Source organism: Rhinatrema bivittatum, chromosome 17, assembly GCF_901001135.1.
Source record: "Rhinatrema bivittatum chromosome 17, aRhiBiv1.1, whole genome shotgun sequence".
In the NCBI taxonomy this organism is placed as follows: domain Eukaryota; kingdom Metazoa; phylum Chordata; class Amphibia; order Gymnophiona; family Rhinatrematidae; genus Rhinatrema; species Rhinatrema bivittatum.
Window position 1 is genome coordinate 42,977,436 of NC_042631.1, and position 12,162 is coordinate 42,989,597.

Below are 12,162 nucleotides of genomic sequence, written 5' to 3' on the forward strand. Positions count from 1 at the left end.
TTTTACTCAACGCACAATTAAACTCTGGAATTTGTTGCCAGAGAATGTGGTTCGTGCAGTTAGTATAGCTGTGTTTAAAAAAGGATTGGATAAGTTCTTGGAGGAGAAGTCCATTACCTGCTATTAAGTTCACTTAGAGAATAGCCACTGCCATTAGCAATGGTTACATGGAATAGACTTAGTTTTTGGGTACTTGCCAGGTTCTTATGGCCTGGATTGGCCACTGTTGGAAACAGGATGCTGGGCTTGATGGACCCTTGGTCTGACCCAGTATGGCATTTTCTTATGTTCTTATGTACCAAGTTTTAAAAAAAAAATTAAACGCGGGCACTCTGGTATTTTAAAAGTTGTAACACTCATGCCGTAGCAATAACATTTTCTAGTTTAATGTTTTCCACTGAATTCTTTAAGCGGCTGCTCTATTTTTCCAAAGAAATCCTGGGAGCAACCATGTTAAGAACAATGTCAGATATATATATATATATAGCAGAGGAGATGAAACTGGGTTATGCTGACTTTGAGGATACAAATGATTACACAGAGCATGTGAACCAATCAGGTATCAGTGAGTATGATATCACTGGTAACATTGTTCTGGACATGCTTGCTCACAGGGGCTCAGGGGAATTGCAGAAAAGCTACTTAAAGAAATCCAATAAAAACTCATTTAAACTGTGTCATTTTACCATGATTTAGATGTTTTCCTCTATGCCTATCCCTTTTCTTCTCTTATTTTTTAATAATCAATAATAATTTTTGATGTTTATAATACCTAAACGTCCATGGGTAAGTCTCCTTCCCTCTTAGGTTTCCCTTCTGAGATGGGAAGCTTTGTGTTTTACCTTCAGAAAATGGGATTTTGGGGTGACTGCAGGTTCTATCTGACTAAGATGTTTCTAACCTCTGGGTTTGGGCCATAGGTATTGAGAAGACAAGCTCTTGCAGGCTTCGGGAGTATGAAGATTACATTTCCCACAATAAATGCAAATCCCTCGATAAAGTGAGCATCCCACGGTGTGAAGGCTCCTGTGGTACCTTCTCTATGTAAGTAAGCCAATGTAGACCCACGAGTTTACTTCTTATCCCCTGCTTCAAATAAAGGATAAGTACTGCACTACTAACACTAAGCCAACAGAATCTCCTTTGGCTCATCTGGTAGAGTTCCTGATTTTGGAACTGGAAGCCAATTAATAGGGGTGTGCATTCATATTGAACATAAATGTAAAACACTACTTATTTTTTTTTTTTAACTTAAAAAAGTGATAAGACATAAACGATCGGATTTCCAACTTATTCAACATAGCTATGTTGAATAAGTTAGAAATCGCGATTGTTGATCCAAAATAAAAATTTAAACCCCTCACCTTCCTTAATCCCCCCCCCAAAGACTTACCACAACTCCCTGGTGATCCAGCGAGGAGTGAGGACGCCATTTCTGAAAGCCTTTCCGAGGAGCACGTGACGTCGGCGCCACGTCGGAGTGACGCGGCGTCACATGATTCCCTGCGGGTTCGCGCCGGAACGCTCGTTCGGCCCAAAAGGAACTTTTGGCCAGCTTGGGGGGGTCAGGAGGCCCCCCCAAGCTGGCCAAAAGTTCCTTTTGGGCCAAACGAGGGTGCCGGAGGGAAGTCGCGGTGAATCACGTCACGCCGACGTCACGTGATTCCCCGCGGGGTCGCTTCCGGCACCCTCGTTCAGCCCAAAAGGAACTTTTGGCCAGCTTGGGGGTGTCAGGAGGCCCCCCCAAGCTGGCCAAAAGTTCCTTTTGGGCCGAACGAGCGTTCCGGCACGAACCCGCGGGGAATCACGTGACGCCACGTCACTCCGACGTGACGCCGACGTCACGTGCTCCTTGCAAAGTTGGTCAGAAATGGCGTCCTGACCCCGCTGGACCACCAGGGAGTTGTGGTAAGTCTTGGGGGGGGGGGATTAAGGAGGGTGAGGGGTTTAAATTTTTATTTGCACATATGGACATATACTCAACTCATTGAATTCTGTTTATGTCCATATTGACCGCAAATGGGACCCCCTTTGGACATATGGACATATGAACTTAAACTTTTGCTCTGCACATCCCTACCAATTAACGTAGTAACAGTGAATGTCAATAGATAGACAAATTGATTCAACTAGTCTGCTCAGTTGCACTTACCTACACATCCTACTTCCTTGCCCTTCTTTCAACTGCTTTCTGTGCTAAAGAAAGCTCCCCGCTGTCAACTGTATAGACTTGACCTCTTGTAGGAAGTTGCACCTTCTCCTTTATCCTGTTAGCAGGGAAGTGTATCCAGTCCATCCTGCTGCACTTGCTCCAGGTTTGCTCAAAGCCCTACTGCCACATCATGCTGGTCAACTTTGCCACCTCGCCTAGGAGCTTGACGCAGCCATACCACTCTCCTGAGAGTCTGATGTGGCTGCATTACTGCTCTGTGCTGGTTCATCTTGCAACCTCTCTATAGGACAGGGATTATGAGTTTCAGTCCTCAAGTGCAGCAAATTGGTCCGGGGGCCAGATCCTGGATAAACACAGGGAGAAGGGCTTGTAGCTTAGCGGGGGAATTTTTCCCTCTGAGGCAGGGGGACAGGGGGATTGAAGCTCAGGCAGCTTTTCTTTTTATTTTTATCGGGTGCCAGAAGGAAGTGGGATGGGGAGATCAAGGCTCAGGTCAGTGGAATTTTTTTATTGCTCACGGGCCGAGGGAGGGGAAGCAAGACAGGATTGTTATTACAGCAGCTTTATTTGTCTGTTAAAATTCAGCCAGCTAAATTAGCTAAACCCACCCTAGGGGCACCTCTGGCCAGCTCCGTTTTTTTACCCAGTTAAATTTGTGTGGTCTACAAATTTGAGCAGAAACATTTAGCTACTTAGAGAGGCCATATTTTTAAACAGATTTACCAGGTTCAAATTGACCCCATCATGTATTCAATGTAGTCAGTGCTGTTTAAGATAAATAAAATGGCTTACAGTTCCCATCTCCTAGCAGTCTAAAACTGAGCACAGAGAGGATTTATTTATTTATTTATTTATTTATTTAACTCTTTTCTATACCGACCTTCATGATCTCGATCGTATCAGATCGGTTTACAAGGAACAAAGGGAAGTAACATCGCTAGGAACATAAACGAGAACAGTTAACGAAATTGCAGAAGGATAGACAAAGTTACAATAAAACAGGGACTAGTGAACTTGGGGTATGACGTAGCGGGGCTACGGCTAGAGAGGAAACTAGAAAATTAACAAATGTACATTGGAGAGATCTTGAGCCGTGGAAGGCGAGGTCTGACATAATGGCATTTATAAATAAGATACGCTGGACTGAAACAAGTAGGGGCTTGTTTCAGTCCAGCAAGGATAAGCTACTTGCTTGAGGTCATTGAGTTATGTATGGGAGACCTAAGCCAGTGCCTGCAGGACTGTGGGTTTGTGTTCTCATCGCTGTGCTACACTGTCAATCTTTCTATGAGGAAGCCCTTTGACCACGCTGAGTCCTTCCCCTGGCATTTCAGGGCCAGCTGCTAGCTACCATCCCGAGCTTCTTTAGCCTGGGTGACTGGATCTCCCTTTCTGCTCCCTCCACCAGGTACTCAGCTGAGGCAAGCTCCATGTCCCACAAGTGTACCTGCTGCCAGGAGGCGAAGACCAGCAGCCGGCAAGTGCAGCTACACTGCCCCGATGGCAGTCATGTGACCCACCGCTACACCTACGTGGAGCGCTGCAACTGTATCAACACCAACTGTGAGCGGGTGGCCTTGTCACAGCAGGATGAGATTCAGGAAAACAACGAGCAGGCAACGCCAGGCATCACACAGAAATAAGGACTGGTAGCCAAGGGGAGACTGAGCTATCAAAAGTAACAGAATCTATATGAGGGTCCACTGCTATCAAAACTGAGTTCAAACTAAATTTAATGCCTTGCTTCGCGGAGGACACTTCCTTCCTTCCATTTGCTCATGCTGCTGTATTTATTACTGTTCTGCTATTCACTTATACTGTATCTGTGTGTATATATATATACATATATATATATATATATAAATATTTTATATATATATATAAATATGGACTGCCACAAAGTCTTACAGCAAAGGCCGGTTGCCTTTGAGTCGGGATTACAGATGCCTTGATCCAGGTGGCCAGTATTTCTCTGGCAAGGAATAAACCCAGCTCAGAACTGGCAAGTTTGATAATATTGTCACATCTACTGTACACCAGGAGCAGAAATTCTTGCCTGCTGTGGGTGGCAGTTAGCATCTCTGTTTTACATCATGCACTGCTAAATTAGATGTACTTTTAAAATTTCAAACTTAAATATATATATATGCACTGTATATAGCGTTTTAAGCACATAAATTGCATTTGTATTTTTGTTTCCTATGGGTTTCTTGCTTATAATAAAAGCATATTTCAGAATCATCCTGTGGACACTTTTCAATAAGAATAATCCTCACATTGCATGAAATAACGTGTGTGGATACAGAGTGCCTGCCACCCAGAGCTTACCATCTCATTTTGAGCACAGGGAGATTCAGTGACCAGCTGAAGATCACGGCAATGAGTTGTGGACAGAGGAACTGAATGGGTCTCTGCAGGTACTCTGACCACTGCCTCAGCTTGCACCTTGGTGTGAGCCACAAACCCCTCCAGATGGGGCAAACACTTTCCCTGCCTTATTTCTGTCGTTAGATTTCCTAACACCTTGTTAGCATGAGGTCCCTCCAGCACCATGACAGAAGTCACCTCAGAAGTTTGGAAGCATGTTTCCAAGGAGCACTTCTGGCATTGGAGACAAGCAGGGGGTCATTCGAAGAGCTGATCTATTCTCCAGAGCTGCTGCAAGTCCCAGCTACCTGGCTAGGTTCAATCTCAAAGTTCAGAGTTCAAGGAGCTGTATTGGTCCTAGAGAAAAGTGGCCAAGTTCTTTGCAGGCTGTGATACCTTTCCTTAGATCTCTCATGGGGTCCTCCCTGTATATAGCAAGGGGCACCCCCAGGTGCTGCAGAGTCTGGCAAAACTTGACACAGCCCTAAGAAAAGGTTGCCACAGTGTCTCCAAATTGATTTATATTGTGTATATTTATGTTATTTTATTGATTTATATTCCACTTTTTGGCACTTCAAAGTGGATTATATTCAGGCACATTAAATATTTCCTTATCCCTATAGGGCTTACAATCTAAGGGCCTGATTTTCAAAAGTATTTATATGCTTAAAACTGGGTTTTACACATGCAAATGCAATTTAGCCATGTGAGTGGGCTTGCGAAAATTGCTACAATATGTGCTATTGAATTGACCCTAGGATTTACCCATGTCAAGTGTAGGGGTGTGCATTCGTTCCCTACGAATTGGTAATCCGCAACGTATAGGGCCATATTCATTGTATTCATGGGGAAGCGAAACGTATTGTGATTCCCCACGAATACAACGAATCTTTGCTGAATTATTCAGCTGTCTAAAGAAGCCAATTTAAACAAACCCCCCAACCTCCTGGCCCCCCCCCCCCCCCCCCCAAGACTTACCAAAACTCCCTGGTGGTCCAGCGGAGGGTCCGGGAGCCATCTTTTGCACTCACACCCTTGGCTGCCGGTTTCAAAATGGCGCCGATAGCCTTTGACCTACTATGTCACAGGGGCTACCGATGCCATTGGTCAGCCCCTGTCACATGGTAGGAGCAATGGATGGCCGGTGCCATCTTGTGCTCCTACCATGTGACAGCCTCTGTGACATAGTAAGAGCAAAGGCTATCAGCGCCATTTTGATTACTGACAGCCAATGGCCCCAGTGCAGGAGATCGCTCCCGGACCCCCGCTGGACCACCAGGGACTTTTGGCAAGTCTTGGGGGACCCTCCTGACCCCCACAAGACTTGCCAAAAGTCCGGCAGGGAGTCCAGGAGCGACCTCATGCACTCAGGCCGTCGGTTGCCAGTTTATTTTCCGAGCAATTTGCTAGAATGTCCAGCGCTTTCTCTCATGGGTTTTGCATTTTGCTGGCGCTTCCACTGTTTTCAGTGTTTGCAAGTTCACACAACATACCTGAGGCCCCAGCAAAACCTTGTTTTATTTATAATTTTTCTTACTTGTCCCTGTGGACAGTGCTCAGAATGAGTTCCAGCCAATCCCTGACAAAAGCGGCGCTCTGCATCTCGGGAGCCTCAGAAGACTGCAGCGGGTGGAATTCCAGAACAGAGCTGCCTATGGCATCACCGCATCACTGTGATGTCAGGTCCTCTGGCTTGTTTTGAAACTATCTCTACAGTAACAGAACCCAGGACTCCCTCACCACTGCAGCTTAAGACGCGTACCGCCTCTAGCATTCTCTTGCCTCAGTTTTACTGCAGAGAAAAATACTTTAGGAATCCATTACAAACTTGCTTCTTGTATCACGCATTTATTTCACTAAGAATACAGCTCCCCTCGTTGACGTTTATCATATGGAAAGGATGGATTAAGAAGGTTGGGTATGTCTCACCACTCCCAATGGACTAGGAGCAGACTGCCATGAAACATAGCCAGCAGTGACAAAGTTTGGGAGATGAGCCTGATCAAAGCAAGAATTCACATTCAGGTGTGTGTGTATGTGCCTACCTTTCCAGCTTCTTCTCAAAGGTCAATGTCTAGACTCCTGTTCTGAGTTTGCTTATCTGTCTGTCTAGATAGTACTCTAGAGTGGGCCCAGAGCACCAGCAGTGCTCACCAGCACTCATGTCCTCTCTATACCTTCCTCTGTTACATATATAGGTGGTAGAGAGGGCATGAGAGCTCATGAGAAGTAGTGCCAGTGCAGCCATCGTTAGCACTCTGGGCCTGTTCGGGCCATTGACAGGACACAGCCGCAGGGACCAGATTATGCAGTACATTATAAAATGGAACAGAGACATCATTCTGAAAAGAAATGTGTCCATTTTCTAATTTATTAGAAAATGTGCAGCCATCCCTCTCCAGTTGTCTGAGTATGTCTAGTGAATTTGAAACCGTGAGATAGAAAACACAACATAGGTGTGTTTTGAATGTACTGCGAAAATGTTTTGTAGTCGGTCGCTGTCCGTTAATATTGTAGATAAGTTCACAGTGCAGTTGATTTGATACCCTGCCAAGTCTCAGATGGAGGTCACAACAGCTTTATCAGTGTTTTCAAAGAAGAAATAAGCAGTGAGTCCCAGATCATCATGAATCAGCTTGTAAGCTACCCTTGCTTTTCAGTGTGATTAAAAGGACACAATTTCAGTACTGTGCCTAACTGCACAGCTAGATGCACATACTTTCAAGCCCTCACAGAATAATTCTGTTTTCCAAACCAAGATACCCATATAAATTGTTGGAATATTGGTTTGTAATGCTGCTAAATATGGGGCATGAAATTATGCCATTACTTGTGTACTTTGTGAAATTTAAAGTTACACATGTAACTTCATAACCCCTCTCAGTGCTGTTTGAATCACTGCTTTTTATGCAACGAATCTATGCACCTTCTCAACATATGAGCAAAGAGGTGAATGTTAAAAGCCTGACGCACGCATTAATCAGGGGATGTGCGAAGAAGTCAGGTTCCTGCACGCCGTGCAGATTTTAAAAGCTGCCGAGATACACGCGTATCTCCCGCAGCGCGCACATCTCAACGTTTCCAAAAAGGGGCAAGGCGTGGACAGGGTCTGGGTGGGGCATGGGCACTTCAGGGCGTGTACCTAAGATGTGCACGTAAATACTGACGCGACCCAGTATGTGCTGAGGACCCCTGCCGCATAACTTTACTGTTGCTTTGAATGCACCGGTATGATGTTTGCATACTAATACCGGTATATAAAAGTTTTCAAATAAATAAATAATGCCATACAAGTTAAAATTTAAAGAAAAATAGGCAGATTTGTGGGGTTTTAAGGGTCAGCATTAACGGGAGGGGGGGGAGGGGTGAAGACTATCAAACCAGTGGGGTTGGAGGACCTATCAACCAGGGAAACTGGGGGCAAACTGGTAAACTGGGAATGGCATCAGCATGAGCGCCCCTTTTAAAATCCCCCGATTTATGTGGTAGAAGCAGGCTCACTTAAAATTTGGTCACGTGTGCATGTGGCCAGGCTATTTTATAACTCACGTGCACAAAAATGTTATAAAATGGCTGCGTATCTGGGCGCAGGGTGACCTATGCGTACAAATGAGCGCACACACTCTGGTTTGAAAGTTACTGTCATATTTTTTAAGGACAAAAGAATATAAGAAATGCCATAAAGGTTCATCAAGCCCAGCATCCTGTCTTTGACGGTAGTCATCGAAGTCACAAGTACCCTGCAGGATTCCAAAGAAAAGGTCCAGTCCTTATTTCTCATAACCAGGGATAAACAGTGACTTACCCAAGTCTACATGGCTAATAATGGTTTATGGTCTTTTCTTCCAGGGATTTGACTAAATCCTTTTTAAACCCAGATTGCCTGGTAATAAATTCCCAAAAAAACGGTAAATGCCCACAGAAGACTAGCTCCTCAGTTTAACGTTGGAGAGAAAGTATGACTAAGCACAAGACATTTACTCCTGCGAGTTTCATTCATGCGCTTAGCTCCATGCTACATAGATCTTTTCTAGTACTTTGACAACTAGGGCCCATCACTTATTAATTGAAGTTGCCATCAACACTCGATACATAATGTATTTCACATCTTGCTACTCAAGCTCTTGGTACTCTCATGGCCCTGTTGGGCATTGCCTGAAACTCAGGATGTAACCATCGATGAAGAAACAGTATACAAAGTCAACATTCTAGGTCGTAATCTTTTAAAGGAATTCCACGTACACTATCCCAAGAAATCTTGAGGCCCAGGGAAGGGGTTAAGGGGTGAGTACTGTTATGTTTGTCAGTCCACTGGTTCCTCCTGTGAACTGCTGCACTCACCCCCTGGCCCGGGTCATCTCATTCAGCTCCTGATACCGCCAAGTTGCCCTGTTTACCCGCATGGCAGGATGCTTCATTTTAATGAAGCAAGACACCACTGATGCACTCCGTGTAGGGATGCTGCTGCCTTCCTACCAGGCCTCCCTTAGGTGTGCGTGCACCTAACATCATGATTATTAAAGGGCCCATCACTGGACATTCCCTATGGCACCTGTCGATGGCCTCACAGGCTTAGGCCTATAAAAGGCCCTCCTGCTCACCTCTTCCTTGCCTTGGCAACAGGTCTCCCTTCTTCTATTAGTGTGAGTTGCTTCAGCATTCATCATCTTCATTTCCAGCGTCCGTGTCTTCAGTTACCGTGTCTTCGTCTTCAGTTCTTCAGATTATCTTTGTCTCCTTGCTACCCTCCTGTCTGCTCCTCATTCTCCTGTCTACCTATTCATCCCTCCTTCCCTTTAGACAGATATCTGGTATTGACCTTGGCCAGACTTCTGGATTCTCTTGACTGCCACCTGCTGCTACTCTGCCTGTCCCTGGATACTACTGACCGCATTCTGCTGCTTTTCTTCTATCTGTCCCTGGATACTCCTGACCACCACCTGCCACTGATCACTGCCTGTTACCAAATTTGCCTGACTCACTGCAAGTCTGACCTGGCAACCTCAACAAATCTCTACCATCTGCAGAGGTCCCAGCCTAAGAACTGCCTGCCCTAGCACCCAAAGGCTCAACCCAAGGGGAATATGGGCTGGGTCTCTGCCTCATCTGGGTCCACCAGCCGATGGTGGAGACCTGCAGGGCTCCTTCCTTCAGGTTGCATCAATTCCACCTTGGCCTAAAGGTTCACAAATTCAACAAAGACAAACTAATGTAATTATACATAAGCAAGTTAAATAATCGTTTCTCCAGACAATGTTAAGTAACCATACACCCACGCCAAAAAGGTTTCATCTGGAAAGCCAGAGAAAACAAATACATCTTCAGAAGTTTCCTGAAGCACAGAAGGTCATTTTCTTCCTTGAAACTATCAAGTTCATTCCATAGCTGGAAGCCTGCCACCCAAAACATCCGTTTGTGAAATTGAGCCAAGCAAATCTTTTTGAGATCAGGGATGGTCAGAAGACCCCTCATAGATGAACACAAGGGGCAAGCTGGACAGTAGAACACAGGTTTTAGAAAGCCTCCACAAGATAAGCCCTTGAGTGTTTTGTTGCCCTTTGTGGGCAACAAGTCTTCCTTTATCCAGGCTATTCTACTTCCCTGTATCCCAGGGTGGGCACACTTTTCTAAATTGGGGCCACATTACCTGCTCTTGTCTATACCAAGTACTAGGGTGGTTCTGCCTTGGAGCTCCTCGAACGGAGGTCGTCCCCATTGGAGCGCTCTTTCTCTCACTCACGCATGTTTTCTCTCTCATTCACACATGCTCTCCATCTCTCACACACTCACTATGTATGTATAGGTCAATGAACTGGAAAGATACAAATGGACAAGGCCTCTTCTACTCTTTAGCCACTGATGGAATGGGTTCCTCTAGCAGCCTGTTTCACTCTTCAGCTATGGGCAGGATACGCTCCACTCATAGACTCTTCCATTCTTCAGCCACCAGCTCACATCTATGTTTCTGCATATCTGTCTTTGTCCCATTGATGTGTTGCTGCCTTCCCCCTACAGACCACCTATCATAAACAACAGCCCTTAACATCATGCTGACAACATGCAATATTGGGCAGTCACTGATGAAATCACGTGGGCTGCAAAAGGTCCATGACAGGCACAGCAGCAGGTTGTAGATATTAGTGAATGCTCAGAGATAGGTGGGCCACTAAAAAGGAAGAGACGGGCTGGTCCTGGCCTGCAGGTATTAGTTTACTCATCACTGCTCTATCCCAGACTTACCCTTTTCTTCCTCAGAATTCACATTTTGCCTGCTCCTCTCCATGACTTCATCTTCCTGTACTTCCTTGACCTCTTCCTGTTTTTCTCTTTATTATTCCTCTCCTTTTTTTAATATAGCATCCAATTCAAAGTATTTGCTGATCTTTGCAGGGGGCCATACTCAATACTGAGGCTAAGTCCCAATTGTAGAGTTCCCAGTCCTTTTGCCGTGGGTTGTGGGTTCTTTCCTAATGAGGAATGGCTATTCTTTAAGACCCAAGGTGTGTAAGTGAAATCCCTTCCCAGTGTGTTACTATCAGCAAATCTGGGCAGGGATTCTGAAAAGAACAGGCTGGACTCACTGATGGGGTGTTCCATGCATGCTAATTGGCTCATTAAAATGTATGTGATGAAGCAGAATAACACAAGGTATTTCAAATACCTCACGTTATCCCTTCATTAGACCATTTATCATGCAGTAAACAGCCTAAAAAGTCTTAACAACTGACCCTCTTAGGCATTCAGGATATGGCCTTCCAGTTACATTCCTTTTTACTGTCACACAGTGTTACTGTAAGTGGATGTTTCTCTCTGCAAAGAGGGAGTCTACAGAGAGTTACTTTCCCCATTGCTATTTAATATATATCTTTAGACCCTAACATATATCATCAGCAAATATCAGATGCATTACCAAATTTTCACTAATAATATTCAGTTGTAAACCATTTTGGGGTCTAGATATAAGGAAGCAGTATCGGATATAAATCTTTGTTTAGCTGTTATGTCTAGGTGGATATGCTAACAAAAATTAAGACTGAATCCATAAAAAAGTGAGGTGCTTTGAGTTAGAAATTCACCCAAGGGGCAATTTTAACCAAAAAATTTCTGTGAAGGATATTGCCTTTTTGGTGAAAGATCAGGTAATTAGTTTGGGACTGATCATTGATTCTGGCTTGACTTTGAACTCTCACCTATCATTATTAACAATGAAGTGTTTCTCTCTTTTGAAAAAAATTGCATAGAATAAATACACCATTTTTTAATGAATATTTTAAAATCATTATACATACTATATTGATGTCACATTTGGATTATTGTAATGTGCTATATTTTGGACTGACAGCTAATAGAATGAGAAAACTCCAATTGATATTGCCCCAAATTATCTGGCAAATCAGATGACCAAATATTACAGGGTGTGCTCTCCAGTCTGCTACTAAATGCCTTCTTTGTATTCCATCTCAAAAAGTGCTATGATTGTCAGTCATCTGAATGCAGTCCTTTTGTGCTGTTTCACAATTTTGGAACCAACTTTCTAAAGAGAATCACTTAGCTGAAACATAACATTTAGATGCTATTTAAAAATGTAATGTTTCTAATAAGTAATAGATGTGATCAGTGGC

The 12,162-nt window shown here is 44.3% G+C and overlaps 2 protein-coding genes across 4 annotated transcripts in view; both read left to right on the forward strand.

The window, feature by feature from the left end:
* The first annotated feature begins 495 nt into the window (after positions 1 to 495).
* LOC115079492 (intestinal mucin-like protein) lies at positions 496 to 3,882 on the forward strand. The gene is made up of 3 exons (XM_029583117.1): positions 496 to 583; positions 921 to 1,044; positions 3,582 to 3,882. The coding sequence occupies exons 1-3, from the start codon at positions 496 to 498 to the stop codon at positions 3,814 to 3,816; spliced, it is 447 nt and encodes a 148-aa protein (XP_029438977.1). The 3' UTR covers positions 3,817 to 3,882.
* Positions 3,883 to 6,281: 2,399 nt separating this feature from the next.
* The window catches only part of LOC115079264 (mucin-5AC-like), a 264,061-nt gene continuing 258,180 nt past the window's right edge, over positions 6,282 to 12,162 (forward strand). For all 3 annotated transcript variants that reach the window (XM_029582610.1, XM_029582612.1, XM_029582611.1), the window contains exon 1: positions 6,282 to 6,565. In XM_029582610.1, the coding sequence (XP_029438470.1) occupies positions 6,533 to 6,565 (33 nt within the window). In that variant the 5' untranslated portion in view covers positions 6,282 to 6,532. The remainder of the gene's footprint in view (positions 6,566 to 12,162) is intronic.

What these genes read in the sequence shown, in the direction of transcription:
- LOC115079492 (XM_029583117.1), top strand. Translation starts at nt 496, where the DNA reads ATGAAACTGGGTTATGCTGACTTTGAGGATACAAATGATTACACAGAG. An exon ending in CAGTGAGTATGATATCACTG is followed by an intron (nt 584 to 920) that starts GTAACATTGTTC and finishes TTTGGGCCATAG; the next exon opens with GTATTGAGAAGACAAGCTCT. An exon ending in TCCTGTGGTACCTTCTCTAT is followed by an intron (nt 1,045 to 3,581) that starts GTAAGTAAGCCA and finishes TCCCTCCACCAG; the next exon opens with GTACTCAGCTGAGGCAAGCT.